The 25,192-nt window shown below is 34.8% G+C and overlaps 1 protein-coding gene across 6 annotated transcripts in view; it reads left to right on the forward strand.

Moving 5' to 3' along the window:
* LOC145267012 (uncharacterized) overlaps positions 1 to 25,192 on the forward strand; it is a 360,917-nt gene that overhangs the window by 123,004 nt on the left and 212,721 nt on the right. For all 6 annotated transcript variants that reach the window (XM_080122916.1, XM_080122928.1, XM_080122955.1 and 3 more), the window contains exon 3: positions 14,887 to 14,940. In XM_080122916.1, the coding sequence (XP_079979042.1) occupies positions 14,887 to 14,940 (54 nt within the window). The remainder of the gene's footprint in view (positions 1 to 14,886; positions 14,941 to 25,192) is intronic.

Consider the following 25,192-nt stretch of genomic DNA (forward strand, 5'->3'; position numbering starts at 1 on the left):
CAGCACATCCAGGTATATTGAAAATGTGAAGTAGCATGATATGGACCTCACTTAAAACCACACTAAAGACCATAACCATGGCTGGAAATTTTGTTTTCATCACCCTGGACACGTCCCTATTATTCGTAGCAATCCAGCGATGTATTTGAGGGTGCTGGCAATGGTCCTGTTGTCATAATTTGGATCGGTAGAGAGCATGAGTTGTACAGTGGCGCATCCCCATTTTCACTCGTTGAACATTGTGTCACTTTCAGAAATGATAAAACACTCTTATTGCTCCTGGGATTTGTACACAACTGGCCAACAATTAAAAAAAGAAACCCGGTTTTCATCAAACGGAAATGGAATCATGTTTTTTTTCTAAGATGAAAATTGTATCGTTCCACTATATATATATATATATATATATATATATATATATGTATAGAGAGAGAAAGGAGGAGGGGGGAGAAGAGAACAGCAGAATCTACTATCATTTAAAAGTCAATTTATGTGTGCGTGAGTTCCTTCCGCATAGGTTCCGAAACGGCTGAGCCTATCTTTTACAAATTTCACACAAAGGTAATTTATATGTCTGGCAGTGTTCTTAGATAAGTTGTGTACAGAAATTTATCAGACAAGTATCGAAAATCCAAAAAAAAAAAAAAAAAAAAAACGATCCTAAAAATAGTCTTTTATTCTTATAGATAAAAAAAGTTTTTACAGACGAATATTTTACATTACAGTCGCCAAGGAAGATAATAAAATCTCAACAAATCATGTCGTCTTAAAAAACAAATTTATTGCAATCTAGAGATATAGCTCAGTGGCAGAGCATTCGACTACAGATCGAATGATCTCCTGTTCAAACCCAGGTATACCTCATCATTTTATTTTTATTTTTTCTTATTAATGAGTTCAATTTACGATAAGAGGTACCGTTTAAAAGTCCTGCAAATCATTCCTTTGCATATTTTAAAATAAACATCAATCAGAAGTGACTTTTTCAAGGCATTCATCATCAAACCTAAATATCAGCTGCCGTGATATTGTAAACAAACACAGACGGAATTTGCTGAACGACATTATCATTATTTATTTATTTTTTTTTATTTATTTATTTTCTTTTTTTTTTATGCGAATTAGTTCACCGGGCAAATTATTCCTCATAATATATAATAATCAATAGAGGATTGATTCTATAATAATACTAGCAGGGGTTACCCGGCGTTGCCAGGGTGATCGGCCCCCTTCCCACTCCGAGGGGTAAAAAAAAAAGTCACCCCTCTGGATTTACATGCTTAGTGCCGGCCTCCCCCCTTCAGGGAGAGATAATCCCCAACCCCACCTTCAGGGAGGAGGGTGCCTGGAGGCTTCTTCCCCTCCCCAAAGAAAAAAGTCACCTCCTCCTGGCCTCTTCGCCCCCCCCACCCTTGGGGGGAACACCGGCTCCCTCCTTTGGGGGGAGAAACTGCCAAGCTCCCCCCTTTCGGGTGAGAAAATTGCAGGCTTCCCCTTTTGGTGGGGGGATGGTGGCCAGCTCCCCCTGCTTGCCCGTAGGTGGGTGGAGGATCGGACGCCCTTCCGTTAGGAACCCACCCTTGGGGGGAGGTGGAAGGAAAGGGTATAGCCCCTCCCCGCTTCGGATAGGATTTAATAAACAAATAGAATTTTTAAAAAAAGTAGAATCGATCAGGATCGAACACGCAAACTAACGGTTAACAGTTTAGTATGCATACCCGAATTACTCTCTTACCTTTAATAAATAAAAAAATAAATAAAAAATGTAGTAAAAGAAAGTATAAGCAAATGTGTATATGGTGTGAAAGTCAGTGGGATTGGTTGCCATAACAACGTGACGTACACAAGGACGGTAGTGAACGTGTGTATGTGTGCGTGTGTGCGCGTGTGCTGGGTAGTAGTACTAATAGTCTGTCCTTTGGAGGACAGCGTTTGTTTTCGTGTTGTGTGTACGTGTGTGCGGCTAGCGCCAGAATGGCGGACGTGGTGTCGGAGGTTGGATTGTGATGGCTGGTGTAAGTTTCGTAATTTTGTAATTTGTAAATGGCAATTTAAGGGAAAAATAGACCCTTCCAAGATGGACAATAAATAAGGGCATAATATTTTATGGCAAATTTAAGAACGTAGGAACCATAGTTTTTAGGAGATGTGATTATTGGATTAACGAATCAGAAACCGTCTGTGGCACACACATCTCTGTTTTTATAGATATATAGATAGATAGATATACATAATCTGTATAAATTAAAATATATTTAAGCGTATTGTACGACCGAGCAATATTGGGCTACCAACTACTCAACTGATAAATGCACAAGATGAAACGTTAATTTATTATAAACTTTAAAAAAATAATTATGCAAATTAGACATAACAGAACCGGAATAAGTATTTTTTTTTTTAAAACTAAAGCAAAATCCATTTTTTTAATGAAAAAGGACATTGTCCAACAAGAAGATAAAAAAAAAAATATTGACTAATCAGAATGAAATATTCGTTCTGTAGAACAGAAACTAATAATGACAAGTTTTGAAGTTCAGCAAAATAATTTTATATATTAGAATAGTTGACGCATCCGTCAATGTCTAATTTCTCAAATCTTTGTAGTCTTAGTTCAAATGAAAAGCAAATTTATTGCAATAAAACAACTTAAGAATAAACAAGTACATTATTCAGGTTTATAATGGCGATTGATATTGGCTAGGAAATAACTTGAATGCCAGAAAAAAACAAAAAACAATTGTCTGGTGGGAAATTTGAACCCGAAATGTTGGCTCAAATATTGGAACTGAAGACATACTTAATGCATACGGCCATCAATCAAAACGAACATATTTTGTCTTTGTATCTGTTTATGAATACAGCATAGGGACTGACTGATCTAAAATGATTGGTTTAAAAATTTTTTAAAAATCCATTTTTTAATAAATAAATTAAAAATAAAAACTGATTTCAAGTGTGTACGATGAAGAAAAAATGTAATCTTGACTTATTTTTGTCTTTCTTTTTTCTTACTGATATTGTAAAGATGCAGAAAGGTGCTGTTCCTATTTACAATGTCTCCCCACGGGACAGAGTTAGACACCAGGGTCGTTTTTTAATGTGGAGAAAAGGAACAAAAATAAAAAATTGTCTCAGTCGTAAAGGATTTCTCCTCCACTGACAGAGAACAAGAAATTGAAGTGCAGCATCTGAAGAACATACACTACTCTTTGATTTGCTTGGAAAAGAAGAATAAAAACATGCTGAAACGTTTGTTTCTAATGTCATTTTGATGTACGTTTTAATTTTGCATAATGAGTTTTAAAAAGGATTCAAGAACATGGCTTCATGTCACAGAGTGCGGACGTACGTATAGCAGCAGCAGCAGCTGTATGCAAATGATCGAGCCATGTGCAAGATGTCACAGCAAGAAAGAAGGAAAGAAAAAGATTTTAAAAAATAAAAACGTGGCCAAGAAGGACAGTGAGAGACCAGCAGAGAGACGTTTTACACATGTGGCTGAGAGCGACGGGAAAAGATGCATCCTAAGCCTGGCCGGACGAAGACAAAGTACCACATGTTTGACTCGGCAAAGTCTTAAGCACATTGGAGTACGAGAATATTTTGAACAAGAGACAAGGCGTTATTCTGAAAAGTACCTGTAAATAAATGTTTGTTGTTTCACTGAAAAAAAAAATGAGTAGAATTGTATTTGTTTCCTTGCGACGGTGTCTACAACTTAACACCTATGTAACGTTACAATTAGATTGAAAGTGATAATTCTAAATCTACAGTTAGTTTGGTTGTTAGATGAATGATTTAACTGTGATGCCGTGACATGCAACATTTTTGTTTTAAATTATTTTTTATGGCTTATTCTTTGGGGAAGTGCGGGTGATATGTTAGTATATAATGTAGCTATGGTGTTTTTTTTGTTTTTTTTAATTTTTTATATACCTGGTAATTATATAATCTTTCATTGTTTTTTTTTTTTATTTTTTATATACCTGGTAATTATATAATCTTTCATTGTTTTTTTTTTTTAATTTTTTATATACCTGGTAATTATATAATCTTTCATTGTTTTTTTTTTTTATTTTTTATATACCTGGTAATTATATAATCTTTCATTTTTTTTTAACAACTCTCATTTGATGCTTTTTATTATCACAAGTTTTCCTTTATTTTCTTTTTAATCATATGTAAAAATTTAGTTTTCAGAAATTTGCTTTTTTATCCTCCCTCATAACCTGGCAACTACCAAATCACTGATAAATATGTTAATTGCATTTTATTACATTTCAGATATTTCAAAATAGAGTTTGCTAAAATAAGGCAGTAACAAAGGAGTTATTGTCTGTTTTTTGGGTGTGTTTCTTTCTTTCTTTTTTTTTTTCTCGTACAAAATGTTTCTATTTCTGCATTGGGTAGGTCAACAGTTTACAAATCTGAAGGAGTCATTGAACCACTTGAATTTTTCAGTTTGTAAGCAAGAATAGAGATTTTTTGTGATGCTTAACGTTGCAGGAAAAGACATTTGCACAAGTCTTGACAAGTCAAGTAGGATACCCTTTTCTACAAGACCCACCGGAGGAATAAATGTTTCAAAGATAAAAGAACATTGACAAATTGGTATGAACAAATAGAATTCATGTAATAAAAATAATTATAATAATTGTTGTTGCTGTAGTGGCTATTATATCAATTTAAAAATCATTCATATTCATGTCAAAATTTAATTGACTGTATGTCAAGTTTAAGTCTTATAAATGTGTTTCTTGGCTAAATAAGGATTGCATCATCATCATCATATTATGTTTAATGTTTGTTGCAATATTTTTTATATTAAAAAGCGTTATGATCACCGGAAGTGTTGACTTGTACTTTCCACCCAGGTCTTCAAGCAACCGAAGCAGCAAGGAGACTCATCCTTTATAATTAGAGGATATGATAAGACTTTAAAACAGAACAGCTACCCACCGAAAAATCTTCATCTCCAGGATTTGTACAGAACAACTACCCACCAAAAAATCTTCATCTCCGGTATTTGTACAGGATAGCTACGCATCAGAAACTCTTCTGAAATTAAACATGGCTTTCAATCCAAGAATGTTTGTTTTACATGCTGGCATGTGTTGGATGATAGCGTTTAAAAATTGACTTCCTAACTAACTTATCTCTACCCAAATCCTTATCTCTTCTCCTTTAAATGTTTCCCATAATATTCCCTCGCCAACTAACCTTGCTATCTCAACTCTTCTACATCTAATTAAAAAAATTCTAATAATTTCTTTCAAAGTGGCCATACCAACGAAGTCTCCTATTCTGCACACACCTCATTGTACTGTCCAGATTAATTTTCTTCAAATTTCATCAGATCTAAGTCTGACTTGAAGACTCAAATACATCGTGTCAGTTTTGTATCATTTCTTTCCATAAGTTTCGCTTCCATATATCACAATTTGTACACTTATAGATTATTCCTTTGGTTGACAATGATAACAATCTGCTGGTTAGTAATTTCATCCTATTCTAACTCTTGCATGTAAGGAAGCACTTGCTCTTCTTTTGACAAAGAAAAACAGTCCTACGGAAAACAAAAGTATGTGAATTATAGTTATTATGATTTTTAATTTTTCGAGTAGTTGTTTGTTCTTTATTTTAAAATATTTTGACAGAAATTTTGATAGAAATTAAATATTATAATTTTTATCTTAATTTTTTAGCATTTTTTTATTAAGAAATGAATTATGTGTGTTTAGTTTTAAAATCCGTTTTGCATATGGTATTTTGTGTCAAAATGTGTTTGATATCATTTAGTGTATGCTGTTTGGTTGAAATGTGTGTGTGATACTAAGTTTCTGATTATAAAATCAATTGATTAAATATTGAAACATAACCAAATTAAGACAGCAGATCCTAAACAAGTAAAGAGATTAATATCCGAAATGATAAAATGTACTAAACTTTAAGTGAAGTACATTTTATCATTTTTATTAGATACTAGCTGACCCGACATGGCGTTGCCCGGAGGCATCTGATTACATTTTGTATAAACTTCTATATAGAGCTAAATCATCTTCTATATATATATATATAAAAGCGAAAATGTATCTGTGTATGTATGTTCACTTTTTGTGTATGTCCAAGAAAGGCTTTTTTCAGAGAAGCGGTCGGTCGCCTAACAACTTTTTAAAACTTTTTACATCACATGTAAATCGTAATATCTCAGAGTTAACAATGGAGCTCGCCTGTCTATTTAATCTGCTCGACTTCAGGAAGATAAATATTCAACAGTTTTTGCTCGCCGCATGTGCGTTAGGCCTTTTCCTATAATAAAAGCGACACTAATTGTCTAGGTATTTTTCCGGTCTCGATCGCCGGAAATGTCCGAAAGCAACTACTATATAGAGCTACATCTTCTAATATATTAAAGCCAAAATGTGTGTGTGTGTGTTTGTATGTCTCACAAAAACTTTTGACACAGGTGACAGAACCTGACGATACCAGTATTGTTTTAAACCTTGATCCTTCAGATGATAAATATCGAAAAATTGGCCCAAAACATTAATTCCTTCACCCTAAACTCTGCCATTTTGTACAAGGAGGGGTCAGTTTTTACGTCACCATTTTTTGCAAGTCATCCTCTCTTTTCAATCAACTAGCCTTAATTTCAACATTCTCAACTTCCAGTCAGATGATGGAGAGATTGACTAAGATGTCAACTCTTTTTTTTTTTCCTCCTTCACATAAGTTTGAGCCTGCCTACTACCACCATTTTTTTTAACACCTCTGCCTACTGTTGTTTTGATTCTCCCTCCCCCTACTACCACATTTTTTACCCCTCCCCAGGGTTCCTTACTACACCACCTACACACACCCGGGCACCCCCGCTACTGTTGTTTTTACCCCCCCCCCTACTCAGGGTTCTTACTAAACCACCAAAACATCTTGGCAATGCCGGACACCCCTGCTAGTTTATAATAAAATGTACTTCGCTTAACACTAAATGTTAAGTGAAGTACATTTTATCATTATTTTATTATACACTAGCTGACCCGATATGGTGTTGCCCAGGAGTATCTGATTGCAATTGGTATAAATTTCTTACTGCAGCAAACTGGTATAGAAAACCATATTCTGCAGTCGAGACAAAATAAAATGTAATGCATCTGGACTTTAATGCAGAAAATACCTCATTAAAACAAATTTGGGGCACACAACTAAAGATCTTCTAATGTCGAAAACTCAACTGAAATATGTTATACATACCTACATACAAATACATATATATATAGTAGTAAGAATCCACGTAGGATTCATCAGGCTTATGCCTGATGAATCCTAGCATGGATGAAATGCAGAATATTTAGTGTAGCTTAATTGCCATATATATTTTCTCTCTCTCTATTTCACTCCTTTTCTTTCTCTATCTCTATCTCTCTTTCTCTATCTCTCTTTATCTATCTATCTATCATATATATATATATATATATATATATATATATATATATATATATATATATATAGTAAGTTATAAAATATATATGGCCATTAAGCTATATTGAATATTCCGCGTTTCATCCACTCTTGGATTCTTCAGGCTTATGCATAAGCCAGAAGAAAGAGTGGATGAGACGCGGAATATTCAGTGTAGCTTAATCGCCATATATATTTTATAACTTACTACCTAGCTCTACCTACGTATTGAGCACTGTTGAAGTAAATACCTAAAGTTTACAGATAAATCTATACTTTCATGTATCAATTTATGTGGTTAAATGAAGTAGTCATATATATATATATATATATATATATATATATACATATACACATGTAATATGGAAGAACTAAGAAAGAGTGCTCAATAAATAGTCAGGTAGAATCATGGTATGACCATTAAGTTGAGTATATATGCAATTTTTTTTGCAGATAGATTAAGGTGCTAGTTTGTGGATCTGATGGGTGACACCTTGACACTGTTGAGCATTTTTTTTTTTATTGACATCATAAGTCATACCCCTTTTTTGCACATACCTATTAATTATGACAAATCTAATTTGTGGCATAAACATATGTTTGGTATCAAATTAAACCTTACAGCAAGTAGAATGTGAATATATGGATTAAAAAGAGATAAAGACCCATAGAGGTTGATTAAAGGTTATTTAATGTTATAAAAAGTCAAATGAGATCAGGAATTTATGATGATTATATTTAAATGTGTAACATAAAGCACTTTGTGTGTGAAAAATTATAGTTATTAATCATTAAAAGCAAAAATATAGAATCCTTTCTCATTGAATGTTATAATGAACAAATGAATAAATTATATAAAAGTATGTTAAGGAATAACATTGCATTCACATTTCAAGCCATATTACTTGTCATATACATATGCACACACAAACATACGTGCGCACGTCCACACATGCACATATATTTACGTTCGCGTACATACACTCACATTCATGTGTATACACATACACGCTAACGTACGCACATGTACGCACACATGGACACCGTCACTTTTTCAAAGGAAATCCACACATGCGCAAAAGACCACCGGAAACGATTATAAAAGCAAGAGCAATAAGCAGCTTCTTCCTTTTCGGACCAGCTGTTGAGCTGAGAGGTTCGGCGAACCAGCCACCTCCCTTTCAGGAGATGCGCGCCTGTGCTTCACGCCAATCGCTACCATGTGGGGCAAAAAGCTAACAAACAGTACATACACTTTATACGCTTTCTCTCTCCATGAACTGGATTGACTTTCTCACTCTTTTTTTTCCCCTTTTGCTTTGGTCCATCAACCAGACAACTCTTCTACAACTTGTGCCAGAGAACACCTCCGCGTAGCTGACTGCTAACATGTCTTTGTCTACACGCTGGACTATCATTCCCATCTCCACTACATTACTCACTTCTCTTCCCACGTGCGAACAAACGATAGTGACCCAAACGTGAGATGAACACACATTTCATTTTTCTTTCTATACTACCAGTCCCGCAACAAACAATGGTTACACCAGCGCGGACACTATACTACCATTATAGAGCTGTCTTCTTTGTGTACATACTTGCACAGTTTCTTTCATTTCACACTTGCAGTATGCAGTACATGATATGCCAGATGACCGGCAACTACAATTGCCTCTGGAACATGGTGGTTCTGACTTACACCCACAAGCAATAAGTTCTAATAATTCCTTGAGAGCAACCTCTATGCCATGAACTGGAACAGGAATGCCTTCTATTTTCCATCCAAACATGGAAATATTAGTTACAGGTGGGTCAGCCTGATCAGCTGCCCTCGAGAGAAGTACTTGAAGACGGCCCCGTTTGACATGCTCTATTGCTACCTTGTCAGTAGGAGGCAGACTCTTGATCTTCGGCTGATTTTTCTTCTTAATATATATCTCAAGTTGTTAAGAGATTCCATTTTCTTTCCACAGTACAAGCAGGAGAGAAAGTTTGTTCCAGCTTATATCCAATCCAGTTCTTCAGCGTCAGGCTCTGTAAATATTCGTAGATTAAGATCTAATTTGTGTAACAAATTGAGAGCAGAACCCTTTCCTTTCCCAAATGGATATGACACGGTATCACAACCCAATGTTGCATGCACAGCCAATAAGTCAAAGCACTTTTCCCTTAGCTTCCAAGCTGTAGCATTAATGCCAATTACTTTTCCATCATATTTTCTCATGGAAACCTCTGCAGCAGGCTTATAAACCCAAAAGAACAACACGTATGACAAATATATCTGTGTCATCAGCCAGAACCTGAATGTTTTCTTCAAGGTAACAGTTTCAGAGGATAATCTTTGTCAGCTTTTTCATGATGATACTCGCATTCATCTTCAATTAGCTCAAGTTGAGGATTGACTCTGTAGGCACCACATGTATACTGAATCAATGCTCTTTTATTTACATCACTTTTCATGATAAAATCTCTAGTTGGTAGTATAGTATCACTGTTTAAAAAATACTCTTGCAGTTTACTACCCTTAGCCCGTCTCTGAAATTCATGATATTTAATGGAATTTTTTTCATATTGGTCAAATATAATATACGTGGTATGTTGTCTTTCATATGAGCTCACAAACTTGTCAGCAAAACTCTTCAAAGTTGAATTTTTTGGCCACAGTGCATGATATATAGTTTCATTTCCATCCACAAGCTCTGCATCTATAGAGCCAAGGGAAGATGTAGCAAAGGTTGCAAACTTGTGAACAAAAACTGCTTTGTTTCCTTTCCACATATCTCCAGATTCATCAAAGATTCTGGATGGAACAAGAGAGAGCTCATATTTGAAGACTTCACATAGTTGGATATCTCTGCTTTCGGAAATAACAAGTAAATGACCATACAGCTGATCTATGTTGTAGATATTAGTGTCACAAATCTTTTCTTCATGGTTTCCATTGTCACAACTTTTTTCTTTAATGGGTTATAAAAGCCACAAGGAAGATCAGCCATGAACCGAGCTGCTATTACCTGTCCAAAAGTAAGGGACTCAATTTTTTTTTTTTTTTTTTTTTTTTTTACATGGTAGTCACCACTTATCAAGGTCCAAACGCCACTCAGAGATAAGGGTTATTGCATGTACAGCAATCAATGGGATAATATCGTAGTAATCATTAGTAATGGAGATTTGATAAAGTGTCTCACTTAAGGGGGCGGTTTATCAGGAATTTGTTTATGTTGGACTTTAAGACATCAAAGTTGTAGTCAGGTAGAAAACAGGCAAACGGAAGAGAGTTCCACAGGCATGCACTTCTAAGAAGAAGCTTTCTTCATGGAATCTACATTTTTATTTAGGCACAGATAAAGAGTGGGGAAGTTATTGACAGTGATTTCAGCTAGACGGGTGTTTTTCATGAAAGATTGGCGAGGGGGGGGGACCAGAGATTGGAGCTCAGACGAGCACTTGCCATGGAAATAACGATAAAACAAAGACAGGCTCACAACGTTCTGTGGGAAGGAAGTTGCAGGGAAGAGAAAAGGGCATCCCCACTAAGCTACGAAGTCTATTTTGTACTCTGTCAAGGCAGGATAGGCTATTTTTAGCAGCTCTTGCCCAGATGTGGCAGCAGTACTCCATTCTTGAACGTACTTGGCTTTTATATAGCTAGAGAATTGCATCAGTAGTGAGATATCTTCTGGAGCGGTAGAAGGATCCCACCATTTTTCCAGCAACCTTGGCAACGGATTTGATGTGCATGTTCTATTTCAGATCAGGATTAAAGGTCAATCCCAGAAGCTTGTCAAAACATGGAGCTTCCCCACCTATTTCAATTGATGCCAGCTGGGGATCAGAGCGTTGATGATGTAAAGATAGGAGCTTGGTTTTGGATGCATTAAAAGTAACCAGCCACCTCTTCCCCCACTGTACCATGCATTCAAGATCAGAGGAGAGAGAATCAGAGAGAACTTTGTCATTTACGGCCTTTGATGTGTTGCCATAGATGGTTGTGTCATCAGCATAGATGTCAACAAATGATTCACTTCATCATGTGCAATTCGTCCACTGATGATATTAGAGTTTCATCTGGCTTGGATTGGTCTCTTCATTTCCTCTATTATTTTTTTTCTGTCTGCAGCATCTAGCTTTCTTCGATTCTTCCCCTCTTTATGACTACTTGCTTGATGGCTCATCAAACAAGTAATCCATTAAAAGGAAAAGCATGTTTCTGAGATGAGATAAATTCCACTCAGAAACCTGTTCAGAAGACAGAGATTTGCCGATAAGGTCTCCTTTGGATTTTCCATATCGAATATAAGTTTGCTCTCCAAGCCCAATTTTGATAAGAACAGACATGCTCTCCTTGCAAAAATACAGCTAGAATAGATTCTGGTAGCAATGTTGTCATATCCAATACATGCCATGATATGTATCTTGCATAATTCCAATGGCGTGCTGCAAAAAAATATGGGATCATTCTCTTCAATGCATGTATGTGCAGTAGCCAATCACCTTCTCTTTCTGCACGAAGATACAAGTGTATAATTACAAGTAGTGTGATGAAGCTGTCAACCTAGAAGCGACCTGTTCGAGCCTGGCAAGTTTTATCACACTCTTCTATTTCATCCACTGTTGTTTTGCTGCCAACTAAAATAAGAGGTTCTAGAAGTGCACACACTACCATTCGAAAACCTCTAATTGCTTTAGGCCATGCCTTCACATTTAACACGTGCTGTACCCCATGAAAGCTGCTTTAAGGAGTTCTTCCAGTCCACTGCTATTCATCAAAATACCAATGTAACAAATAAACAATATCAGTGTATGCATTCCTCCTGGTCGAGCTAAGTTGTTTCAGCAAGTTAGATGTGACCACTTTATTTGAAGGATTGCATATCAACAGATAGAAGAATGTATGCCCTGTTGTGCTGCTTCATGAATTCCTCAATAAAAATGAGTGCAGTCAAGATTGTATCAGGATGTGTAGGAGGAGAATCAATCAAAGAACCAAAGACAAATTGTGCCACAATACCGGAGACTTTACCCATTTCTGAATGTACCAGACCAGGCAGATTTAATAGTATCACCATTGGTCCATAGCATGTCACTCTCTAAAACAGATCTTACACTTGTTGCAGATTTGGCCACATGCTCAAATGGCTGTCCAAAATGACTAATTTCTTGAGGAGATGCTGGTTTCTTAGGACCATTGAAGTGAACTATTCTAACAGGGCATTTCACTGATCTTGACGGAGTTCATCTCTTGGATAGATATCCTTGGAATCTCAATTCCTCCAGAGCTTCTGAAATGAAATAGAAGTAAATAAAATAGTGATTCCTACCAAACCAGATAAAAAAAAAATGATTTTGTTTAATTTCAAGGAATTAATCATGCAGGAAAAATATGTTGAGTAAATTCCATTTGAAAACAACCATGATATAGTCAGGTGGGAAACAGCTCCAAGATAATGTGTTCCACAGGTAAGAAATTCTTGAAAGGAAATTTTGCTCACGGAACTTCTGTTTAGTTTGAAGTACATAGAGAAAGAATAAAAAAAAAAATTATCAACAGTAATTACAGCTAAACACGTTTTTAGTTGTGAATGCTTTACAAGGGGGAACCATAGATTAAAGCTCAAATCATCAACTGAAATGCATATTTCATATATATATATATATATATATATATATATATATATATATGTGTGTGTGTGTTGAAAGTTAGTGGCTACACATATGCAAATATGTTTCAGTGACCACCCTGCTAGGGAAAATCACATCATCAGGCCAAGAATATTCAACATGTTCATATTGCTCTGTCTAAATATTGAGCACTCTTTGGTAGACACATTGTGTTTTTTTTGTTTTTGTTTAACTAAACAATACTACCAATAATATATATGTGTGTGTGTGTGTGTGTGTGTGTGTGTGTAAAGGTCAAAGGTTACATCAGCTGAAATGTGAGAATAAGAACCAAGATGAGAACAGCAGTCCAAATAATCAAAATGGTACATATCAGTCTTCATCTAAAAAATGTAGAAACATTATACGAAATCAGTATGGAGCAGAATTAGTACATTTCCATTTCATAAACACATTACGAATTCTAACAACTCCGGTTCATTGGAAAAAAACAATAAAAGCATTCTTTTTTCTATTCAGTAATGAGAGCCATTGTCAGCAAACACCTGAAAGGGTCAGAGGCTACATCTGCCTAAACTTTGCAAATATGACAACCAAGAGATGGCTGTGTGTGTAACATGCCATAAATTTGTTTATACTGCACCCGCTGGTAATATATCTTATTTTGCTTAAATTTAATATTCATTTATAGCTTCACCATGTTAAATGTAAGCAAAGGCTTATTTTTATCAAAGAAAAAGTTGAACTGCTGAAAGGACTTGTTTAAGTTTCTAGCAATCGTCTGATGGTTTAGAGTTGTGTATAAGTAGTAGGTCGATTAGTATAATTAGTGTTAATTTTTAATATATATGTAAAGGGAAAATGTGTGTGTGTGTGTGTCACAAAAAATTTTGACAGAGGCAACGAATTTTCACAAGATCGGTATCGTTTTAAAGCTTGATCCTTCGGAGGGCGAATATCGAAAAATTGGCTAAAAACATTCATTACTTCGCCCTCAATTGGACAGTTTTCTACAAGGAGGAATCGTTTTTTTGCGTTGCTATTTTTGCAAGTCATGGTATCAGTTGGATTGACTTCACTTAATTTCAATGTTCCGAACTTCAGTCGGACAATGGAGACATTGGTAAAGATGTCACTTTTCTTTTCTTTTTTTTTTCCTCCTTCTCATTACAGGTTCGAGCCTGCCTACCTACTACCACCTTTTTCTTCTTTCTCCACGGAAACTGCCTACTGTTGTTTCACCTCCTCTCCCCCGCTACTACCATTTTTCACCACCACCCTCTCCGGGTTCCTAATTCATCCCAGGCAACACCTCTACTATACCAGTTTTTTTTAAAGCCCCTTTTAATTCCCCCCACCGGGTTCCTTACTACATCTTCACACACCCAGGCAACGCTAGGTACCCCCACTAGTAAATTATTAAAGTTAAATTGAATGGTTTGGCAAAAGGATTAATCTGACAAGGCTCTTGAACCAAGGGTAATGAAAAACGAATCGGTGTCATATTTGTATCATATTCCAGTTAACATGTTTATTTATTGCTTACAATTGAGTACATTATTTGTGCATCCTAAAATGCAATCTATATTCCGACATTCAGTGTTTCATTTTTGTATTATGACAATCTTTGTAAATTCTGTCCTTTTTATTTTTATGATCTTTATGAGATTAGAAATATTGTTTTTAACTACTTTTTTCTTGTTTTCTTTTTTATATAACAATCCATCATTAACCTGCTTTCTTCTGCTATTGTAAACATGTTTGAATTTATTTTCTCATAGAAATTATTTATTTTGATTGCAGCTAGAAATAATTTCAAAGTTGACAGATATGCAAAGTAAATACAAAATGCTTCAGGTAAGTACACTTGTTATTCTTTATATATTCATATTAATGAATATGTTTTAACTTTTTAATGTGGCTATATATATATATATATATATATATATATATATATATATATATATATATTTGTGTTAAGACGATTAATCGGAATTGGGAATTGAAAAAATCAGAACTTTTTGGGGTATCGGAATTGGAAAACGATTCCTTTAATTATCTCTTTTGTTATTTGATTTTGTTTAAAAAAATCTTCTGCAGCTTGTAGTAATTATATAATACTAAATATTGGTAGTAATTATATAATACTAAATATTGGTAGTAATTATATAATACTAAATATTGGTAGTAATTATATTATACTAAATATTTATTTTAAATTGCCAGTCAAACTAAAATCTACAGATTACACCCACAAGAGTATTTTCATGTTTGAGAAAATATGTGCACATTTAACATGTTTTTAAGGTAATCAGAAAAAAGGCAACTTTATAGTAAATATTTAGAGATTTATAAAGAATCAGAATCAATAATTGTATTGGAATCGGGAATTTAGTAAGGAATCGGGAAAAATATTGGGATCATCCCATCACTAATATATATATATATTTATGACTACTTCATTTAATCACATGAATTAGTATACGAAAGTATAAATTTATGTGTAAACTTTAAGTATTTACTTCAACAGTGCTCAATACGTAGGTAGAGCTAGGTAGTAAGGTATAAAATATATATGGCAATTAAGCTACACAGAATATTTAGCGTTTCATCCACGAATCCTAGCGTGGATGAAACGCGAAATACTCTGTGTAGCTTAATTGCTATATATATTTTATAACTTACTGTGTATATATATATATATATATATATATGGTGGAATGATAAAATTGTTACTCTGGGGAAGACTAGACTACATGATTCCATTTCCATTTGATTAAAACTGAGGGTTTTTTGGGGGTTTTTTTTTCTTTTTTTGTTGCAGACCATCTACAAGTTGGCCAATTTTGTACAAATCCCCAGAGTTATAACTGAAAGTGACACAATGTTTAACGAGCAAGATTGGAGATGCGTTGCTGTAAAAGTCATGCTCTCTACCGATCCAAGTTATGACAGTAGGACCATTGCCAGCACTCACAACCAACAAATCCAGCCTCTAACTGTACTTTCAATCCAAATTACCAAAATCTATATGACCAAAAAGTAAAAGCTATAAAACCTTTTGGTCTCCATACAAAACCACTAGTAGAAGATGCAGGTATCACAATCACCAACATCCATGATGTCAACCAACTAAGCCTTCCACCCTGGCTACTAAAACAACCTGAAATTATCTTTGAATTAAATAACCTCCCAAAAAATCAAATCCATCCACTAACCTATCAAGAAAAACTCCTTATCATTCAGGAAAAATACCCAAACCATCAGCACATATACACAGATGGATCCAAAGACAGCAACAAAACCGGATGCGGAGTCGTATCCACTAACATTACCTTACAGAAGCGACTACCAGACCATGCCTCAATTTTTAGTGCCGAAGCCACAGCCTTAGATATGGCACTAGACCTCATCACTGACCTTACCCACAACAAATTTATAATTTTTTCAGACTCCTTATCGGTACTCAAATCCTTAAAGAATAAAAATTTAAATAACCCACTACTCATCAAACTGCTACAAAAAATACACACTCTTTCACAAAACAAAAATATCAAATTCTGCTGGATCCCCAGTCATTCTGGAATTTAGGGCAATGAAAAAGCTGACATAGCTGCCAAAAATGCTTTAAAACTCAATAAAAGCAATATAAAAATTCCACATTCTGACTACAAACAACAAATAAATAATCTCATTATGAAGAAATGGCAAGAAAGATGGAATAACTGTCCAAATAACAAACTTTTCAAGATCAAACCCACAATAGAAGAACGATTACCAGATGCCAGAAAATCATGTAGAGAGGAAGTGATTTTGTCCCGTATTTGCATAGGACACACGCACATAACCCACTCCTTCCTGCTAAAAAAAGAAGACTCTCCAGAATGTTTTGCATGCCAAGAACCTTTTACAGTAAAACAATTTCTTTTAGATTGTGGCGATCTCACGCATATCCGGCAAAATTATTACATATGTCAACAATATGAAAGAACTATTTAAAAAAATAAATTCCAACAAAATACTAACATTTCTGAAAAAAGTAAATCTATATAAAGAATATAACTTCAATTCAATCCAACTCTACCCCCCCCCCCAAAAAAAAGCACATCACCTAATGATGCAAAAAGTCTGATTTGACTCGCTGATTAAATTAAAATATATAATCCACAAAAATAAATTGGAACTCTGCATTAAATAACCCCCCAAAAAAGGTTGATATGCCGTAAAACCAAACAAAAACAAATTTTGTCACTTGTCATTTTTTTCAGAAACAACAAATTCAAGCTAAATTGAATGTAACTGTTTGAATAAACTGTACCTCGTTTGATTCGCCTTTTATTACTCTATAATTTTACCTGTTCATATTTGACTTTTAATTAAAGTATCCTAGTGTTCACGTTAATTTAAAAAATTAAGTTCAAATTGAGAAGGCAAAAAGAAACTCCGCACAATGGAAAATTGTTTAGAACATTAATGCAACACAATGACTACTTAATATTTAGTTGCATAGCTCTTCTGCAATTTGACAGCCTTCAGTCTTTTAGGGCATTTCTTGAATTAGTCTGCGGCAATACTCCCATGAAAGGTCATCCCTCTTCTCTTTAATTTTTGTCCAAAGTTCTTTTAGATTTGAAATTTTATTATTGCATAACTGTTGCTTGATGTGATGCCATACGTTTTCGATAGGATTGAGGTCTGGAGATTGTGCAGGCCAATCCAAACACAGAATATCATGCTCTTCAAGGAATCTCTTGACATTGCCAGCTGTGAATGGGCATGAAGATAAGATTATCATCCAAATTCTAGCCAAAGTAGGGGAGAAAATGCTCAGTAAACATATAATGTACTTGGTCGAATTAATTCAACCTTGAAAATAAACTATAGGCCCTGGACCATTGGCACTAATAAGGCCCAACACCAAAATTGAATGTCCACCACCTTGCAGCATTGAAACTGAGCACCTAGGATTAAATTCTTTGTCTTGTCTTCAATGGACATACTGCCTACCATTATTGTCTAGCCTACTGAACTTGCTTTCGTCGCTAAAAATCACTTTCACCAATATGAAGAGTCATGATCTTTATTGCATCTGACGAAGTCCAGACGGCACTTTCTTTTCTTTACAGAAATCATTGACTATCGTCTTGCAGCACAGTCTCTCAAATTAAATTAATTCAATCTGTTCTTAACTGTAGAAAGAGAATTTTTAACAAGATTATACTGTTGTTAAATTTGGGGAGCCGTTTCAAATCTGTTTCTGAGGCTGCGAATCTTGATAGCGTTGTCTTCCCTGTAAGAAGTAACTCTTGGACAATCAGATTTAGGGGCATCACAAACACTGCCAGTGTTTTGATGCTTTTGCACAGTAATTCATACCATTTTCTCATCACATTCCAATCTGCGGCTTATTTCTCGATTGGATAAACTAGAAAGGTGGAGATCAATGAGCTCCTGATAATCACTTAGAGAAAGTCGAGACATATGGACTAAATGTTATGTTTATAACTTGGAACAACAATTTATGATTAGAGATGCTTTGTTGCCTAAAATGTGGATATTTAAAGCTGGTTTTAAGTTCCTTTGTTGCTGCGGAGTTTCTTTTTGCCTTATCAATTTGAAGTTAATTTTTTAAATTGACATAAACACTGGGATATTTCAATTAAAAGAGAAATATGAACAGGTAAAATTATAGAGAAATAAAAGGCGACTCAAATGAGGTATAGGTTGCTTAAACAGTTTTGTTCAATTTAGTTTAAATTTCCTGTTTTTGAAAAAATGACAAGTGTGGACTTTCTTTTTGGCACCACTGTATATATATATAAAGATTATATATATAAAGTTACATTTCAATGAGCAAAGAAAAAAAATCACTCCACAATGAGAATTGTTATTTATCTTGTATTCATTTTTTATATATTATGATTTAGGCGGATGTCTATATTTTGTCCATTGCTATTTTACATGCATTTCACTATAATGATGGCAAATCCTGTTTTTGTATTAAGAGACAAAGAGATACCAATAAAACAACTACTGGTTGTAGCTCAACTACTATATGCCCTGCTGAGACTTTGGTATTGATTGTCTTGTAGTTTTCCTAAAATTGTGTCTGAATTCGGAAGTATCAAATACCAAGTTGAAGCTATAATTCCTCTTCCAGCGTACAATGAGAAAAGATGGTTTATTCTTGGGTTTGTTTAGTATAGCCAGGTCATGAGATAGAGTTCATTCTTTAATGAGCTTTCCCTTCCTATTCTTGTGATCGTAACCCCATGTTGTATTATGGCTATTGAAGTCACCAATAATTAGGTGTGACTGTCAATAATGCAATAAGTAGGCGATTTGAAAGGGACTGGAGGTGGCTTGTAGACAGATATTATTGTCATTTTGTTAATTTCTAGCTGCAGTATTTCGAAACTGTCAGTCGACTTGTCCCAGCAACATTTAACAATAGTCTTGCCCCACACATAAATGGTGCTTCCATTCACTACACGAGCATGGAAAATGACTAGAGAAATACATGGAATTCTGGCTGGGGAGAATGTTATGTGTCTCTTGAAGGAACAGGACATCGAACTTGAGATTGACAGGAAGTCAATTTTTTTTGGTGACAGGCCTTCAGCATTAAAGCTGATAACTTTGAATAGTTGGGACACTTCTTTTACCATTACTATGTTTTTGTTTTGTTGTTGTTTTTTGAGATGAGCATAGTGCAGCAATCGCTCTCTCAAAAGATTAAAAGGGGATGCTATGGGAAGGCTTGATACATGTCCCTGAAGATTGATTGATGCAAGCGCTTATACAGTTGTCATCATGCTATCTCAGCCCAAACCCAGGTAAAATTAAGATGTGTTCATTCCATTTCTTAAGAACCACCTAACCTAAAGGATGATGGCCATCACTTGGGGTAGTAAAGTCTTGAAAAGTACCATATGCCCAACTTATCTCGGCATGACACTTGACAGGGCATTGTCATACAGAACCCTAATATCTGCATTGTGAATGAACCTTTTTTTTTGACTAATATTGAACCGCTTTGAAATTCGTTAAAAACCCTTTTGATTATGCATGATTATACGTTGTACACACAAGGAGCACTGATATATGTTTCTTCTGTGAGAACTTCTCAAGTCAACAACCCACATATGGATTACTCCTTCGGTACCTTTTAGACTCATTACAGACATTGAAAGCTTTCTGATGGATTATTCTATATGTGAATGTACTGGATATTAACTTCCGTTTCATTTTATTCTGAAGTACACCTAATTCTTGATAGATTATCTTCCAAGAATTTGAGTTGATTTGCAATTTAACTTATTTTTCTTTTTCCTTTTCTTACTCTTCTCTTAATTCTTCCATGTTTAATTTTGTACTGCTTTCTTTATATTTGCTAATTTAAATTTTTTATCAGAACTTTATTGTAAATTTTTTTATATATTATTTTGTATATTTTTTAGCCTTTATTGTTTTTCTGTCCTTTCTCTGTTTTATTCCCATTATATCACCGCCCCCCCCCCTATAAATTTTTTTTCCAATTTTAATCTCAAAAACTTTACCATTTCTAATCTGAATGTTTTCAAAGTCGATGTTATCTTTTTACCTTTACATTTAGTATAATGCCACCTTTTTCTCCTCTTCTGATGAGAAGCATTTAGCTTAAAAATGCGATGGCATAAATAGGTTTCTCCCTCTTTCATTCCTCTTTCTGTAACTGAAATGCAATATTCACCAAAAAAAAATGAAACAACAAAAACTTAATACATATGCTTCCAATCCGCATAATGTGCACTCTGATGGTCATATGATTTCATATTTTGCAGAGGTATTTATCAATTTATCAATGGACGTACACTTTTATTTTTTCTTTTGGGTTGATTGAAGATAACTTTTCCTCAGACATTGTTATTTTGGAATAGAATTGAAGATGATCAAGACATTTTGTTCTGAAGAAAGACAGATTTTGTGTTATAATTAGGGCTATGACAAGATAATATTCTTTTCACTATTTTGACTCTCTAGTATATACCAGACACAGACACATTTAATCAATTTAGAAACGCATTACTCTATATAAAAACATCAGATATTAACGGATATATACTCAAGAGTCAAAATAATACAAATAATATTCTTCTATATTCCTAGTTATAACTAAAAATAAACATTGTCTAAAAACAGCTGTAAACTACTTGGATTTGCATATTCTTTATTTGGAATATCATTTGAAAATAATAGCTACATAAAAAAAAAAAAGAAATAATATAATTATTCAGTTCAAACTGTGATATGTATATCTTCTCCTTTGTTGATATTTATTTGCCTGTTGAAAATCTTGAACATTTCTGGAGTGCAAAATATTTGCTGATAAAATTCTTTGTTTATTCTATGATGCTGTGTGTACTTTCTTCCCAGATTCATTTCAATTCGGTGAAGGTTTCTGCAGATACTATTACTTATAAAATTCCTTTCAGATATTTGAAATGGTAGCATTAAAATAGAAATGGATATTTTATCAAACTTTTTTTTTTCTGTAAGGCAGCTCAATAACAAACTTTAATAGATTAAATATTTTATTTCTGGCAAAATTTTAGTTTGATTTTTAAATAGATTTAATTAATAGAATAGATAACACATACTGTTTCTGAAGATACAATTACTGTTTTTTTTTTGTGATGCGATGAAAATAGATATTTTTATTGCATGGAAGCTAAATAATAGACCTCAAAGTTTAAACTAATAATGGGACGATTCCAATATTTTTCCCGATTCTAATCTATCTATATATATAAAAAGCAAAGTGTGTGTGTGTGTGCGCGCATTTTCATGTATGTCCATGAAAGGCTTTTTTCGTCGAGCTTCTCGATCGGCTCCCTCATTCTTAAAACTTTTTATATCACGTCTAAATCATAATATCTACGAGTTAACAATGGGGGTCGCCTGTCTATTTTATTTGCCCGAGTTTGAAAAGCTAAATATTCCACATTTTCTGATCGCCGCGTGTGGATTGGGCTTTTTCGTATAATAAAAGCGAAACGAACTTAAGACATCGTTCCCTGCACGATCGCCAGGAACATCCAAAAGCAATCAGCTTTTATCAATGCGGAGTTTCTCCTTATATCAAACAATTGCTATTCAATTAGGACAATCCCCTTTAAATGGGGAGCTGGTTTTCCCACCTCTCACCCCACCAAAGTCCCCCACATTGAAACAAAGTAAACAAACGCCAAAAGACTGCCTCGCAGTAAATAAAAAAAACTACCACGTCATCGTAACGCTCCCGCAATGACCTCATTAAGCAGCCACCTGTTAATCAAACCTCTTTGACTTTTTAAGCCTTAATTTAACACGCTTCTCAATTCCTCTTCCCTTGTGGTTAGGTGTCTGGCTTTTTCCCCCCTTTCGTTTCCACCTTCGTGTCAAGGCTTCGGGGTTCAATCCTACCTTCCTACTAAAACTTTTTTTTTTCTTTTAACATGCACACCTCCAAACACCCGGGAAACGCCAGGTATCCCCTGCTAGTATATGTATAAAAAGCAAAATGTGTGTTTGTGTGCATTTTTGTGTATGTCTGCCAAAGGGTTTTTTTCTGACTGTTTCTCGGCTTGCTCGCTTATTCTTATAACTTTTTATATGGTACGGAGATAATATTTAACCATCCTAGTGCTCCACAAAGTAGTTGACTTCTGATGCTGATTTCAATTGAATCAGAGGATTTTTTCTCAATCAGTATGGAAATAGTGCTGGTCTTTCTCTACTCTGCTGTTATTTCTCTGGAAAATGTCCGACTAACCTTAATTTCTGTTCTTTTCAAAGACATTCCCAGCAAGAAGTAGTTGGTGCTTTTTTACTATTAGTCACAAGTGAAAATCACATTTCAGGTAAAAATAATAAGTACATGTCTTTTTTAATTTTTTTTACAGTGATCACCACTTATCAAGGCCCGGAAGCCACTCAGGGATAAGGGTTATTGCAAGTACATTACGTTAGTGTGGAGATTTGATGAAGTGTTTACTTAAGGGGGCGGTTCATTAGGAATTTGTTAACGTTGGACTTGAAGACATCCAAGTTGTAGTCCGGTGGGAAGCAGGCAGACGGAACAGAGTTCCACAGGCGTGCAGTTCTAAGAAAGAAGCTTTGTTCATGGAATCCGCGTTTTGATTTAGGCACAGATAAAGAGTGGGGGAAATTTTCACAGTGGATTCAGCTAGACGGGTGTTTTTCGTGAAAGATTGGCGAGGGAGGACCAGAGATTGGAGTTCAGACAAGCACCTGCCATGGAAATAACGATAAAACAAGGATAAGCTCGTAACGTCTCTTCTGTGGGAGAGAAGTTGCAGGGTAAAGAAAAGGGCATCCCCCACTAAGCCACAAAGTCTATTTTGTACTCTGTCAAGGCAGGATAGGCTGTTTTTAGCAGCTCCTGCCCAGATATGGCAACAGTATTCCATCCTTGGACATACTTGGCTTTTATATAGATAGAGAATTGCATCAGTAATGAGATATCTTCTGGAACGGTAGAAGTATCCCACCATCTTTCCAGCGACCTTGGCAACAGAAAATAACCCAAAAACGATAAAAAAAAAATATCTGCCTTATCGTATTTTATCGATCTGCCATTGATAACGGTGGAAGTACCCAAAATTCTGATAAAGAAGGGGAGATAAATCAGTCTATCATTTAAGCAAGCAAAAATTTATGATGTAGTATGAGAAAACTGCAATTTACAATAAAATTGGTTTTTACATGTAATTAATCTTTTACTCTATTTTTTCTAATTGTTTTGTTATTTTGCTTATTTCAGCATGGCATATAAGTCCATCAGTGTTTTTTTTTTTCTTACTTGAAATGTGATTTTCAATTGTGACTTATAGTAAAGGAGCACCAAGTAATCGTCTTCTACAAATTCCAAGAACTTTTTTCTTATATGTGCATGTTCTACAAATACTTTAATGGTGAATTTATTACTGAGATACATCCCACCCCTTTACAGTAGAGATCCCTAGATGCAAGAAAGCCTTTTACTCCAATAGTTTCTTCCCCAGAACTGCAGGTCTTTGGAACTCCCTTCCGGAATTCTGCTTTCCCAACTGTATTGATATGCAGAAGTTCAAGTGTAATGTGAACAAACATCTTTCTACTCATCTCCCTTCATAATGACCCTGCTAATTAAGTCCCTGATAGTAGCCCCCTGCTTCAAAGTGGCACTGTGCCTTGTTTGGGGTGAAAATTGAATTTTAAAAAAATATTGAATAGAATTCCCATGAACAATTTCCTTCCAAGTATTTCTCATCTGTGCAACATATTATCATAGGATTGCTTTCTTGTGGATTACAACATAGTTGTCTTTAAAACCCATGTCAATAAATACTTGTCATAAAACATCGTCAGGAGTAATCAAATCAAAAAAGAACAACTAATAAAGATGAGAATAATAGTCCGAAATAAAAATAAATTAATATATAATGCTCATCTCAAAAAATGAATTCCAATTAAGGAATAATATATATATATACCAATTGGTACGGACCCGACTATGGAAGATCAGATAATAAATAAACGTGGATTTATAAGATCAAAGAATCCAACCTAGATCGCCCTTCGGGGCCCGTGGCGCAGTTGATAGACGTTGAATCTCTACAGTTCCAGATGAGCATTGTCTGAAGATAGCGGTTTCAATCCCACCCAAAGCGTGCCAGAGGTTAATTGGTCAAAATGTGGTGAGACGACAACAACTACGGATGGCAGTGATGGCTGAGAATGCCGTTAGGAGATTTGAAGTTCCTATCCGTCGCGGTTACCACCTGACGAATATGATGAGAATAATAGTCCGAAATAAAAATAAATTAATCAAATTTTGTTCATTTTATTCATTAATTTTATATCCTTCATAATTCAACTGGCAATCTATCAATCTCATAAATTCATATCTTTGAGTGGCTTTTAGCCTTCATAAGAGGTGATTCAATACGCCCCCCGAAAATTGTACACTGAAAGCCATTAAAATTCTATTCAATCAATTTGGAAAAAAATAAAAAATAAAACGAGCATGTTTCAGGTAAAGAATGGTAGAAATTGATACAGAAAATTATGCAGTAGCCCAGTACCT

The sequence above is a fragment of the Euprymna scolopes genome, chromosome 4 (assembly GCF_053919585.1).
Source record: "Euprymna scolopes isolate OS-2025 chromosome 4, ASM5391958v1, whole genome shotgun sequence".
NCBI lineage: Eukaryota > Metazoa > Mollusca > Cephalopoda > Sepiida > Sepiolidae > Euprymna > Euprymna scolopes.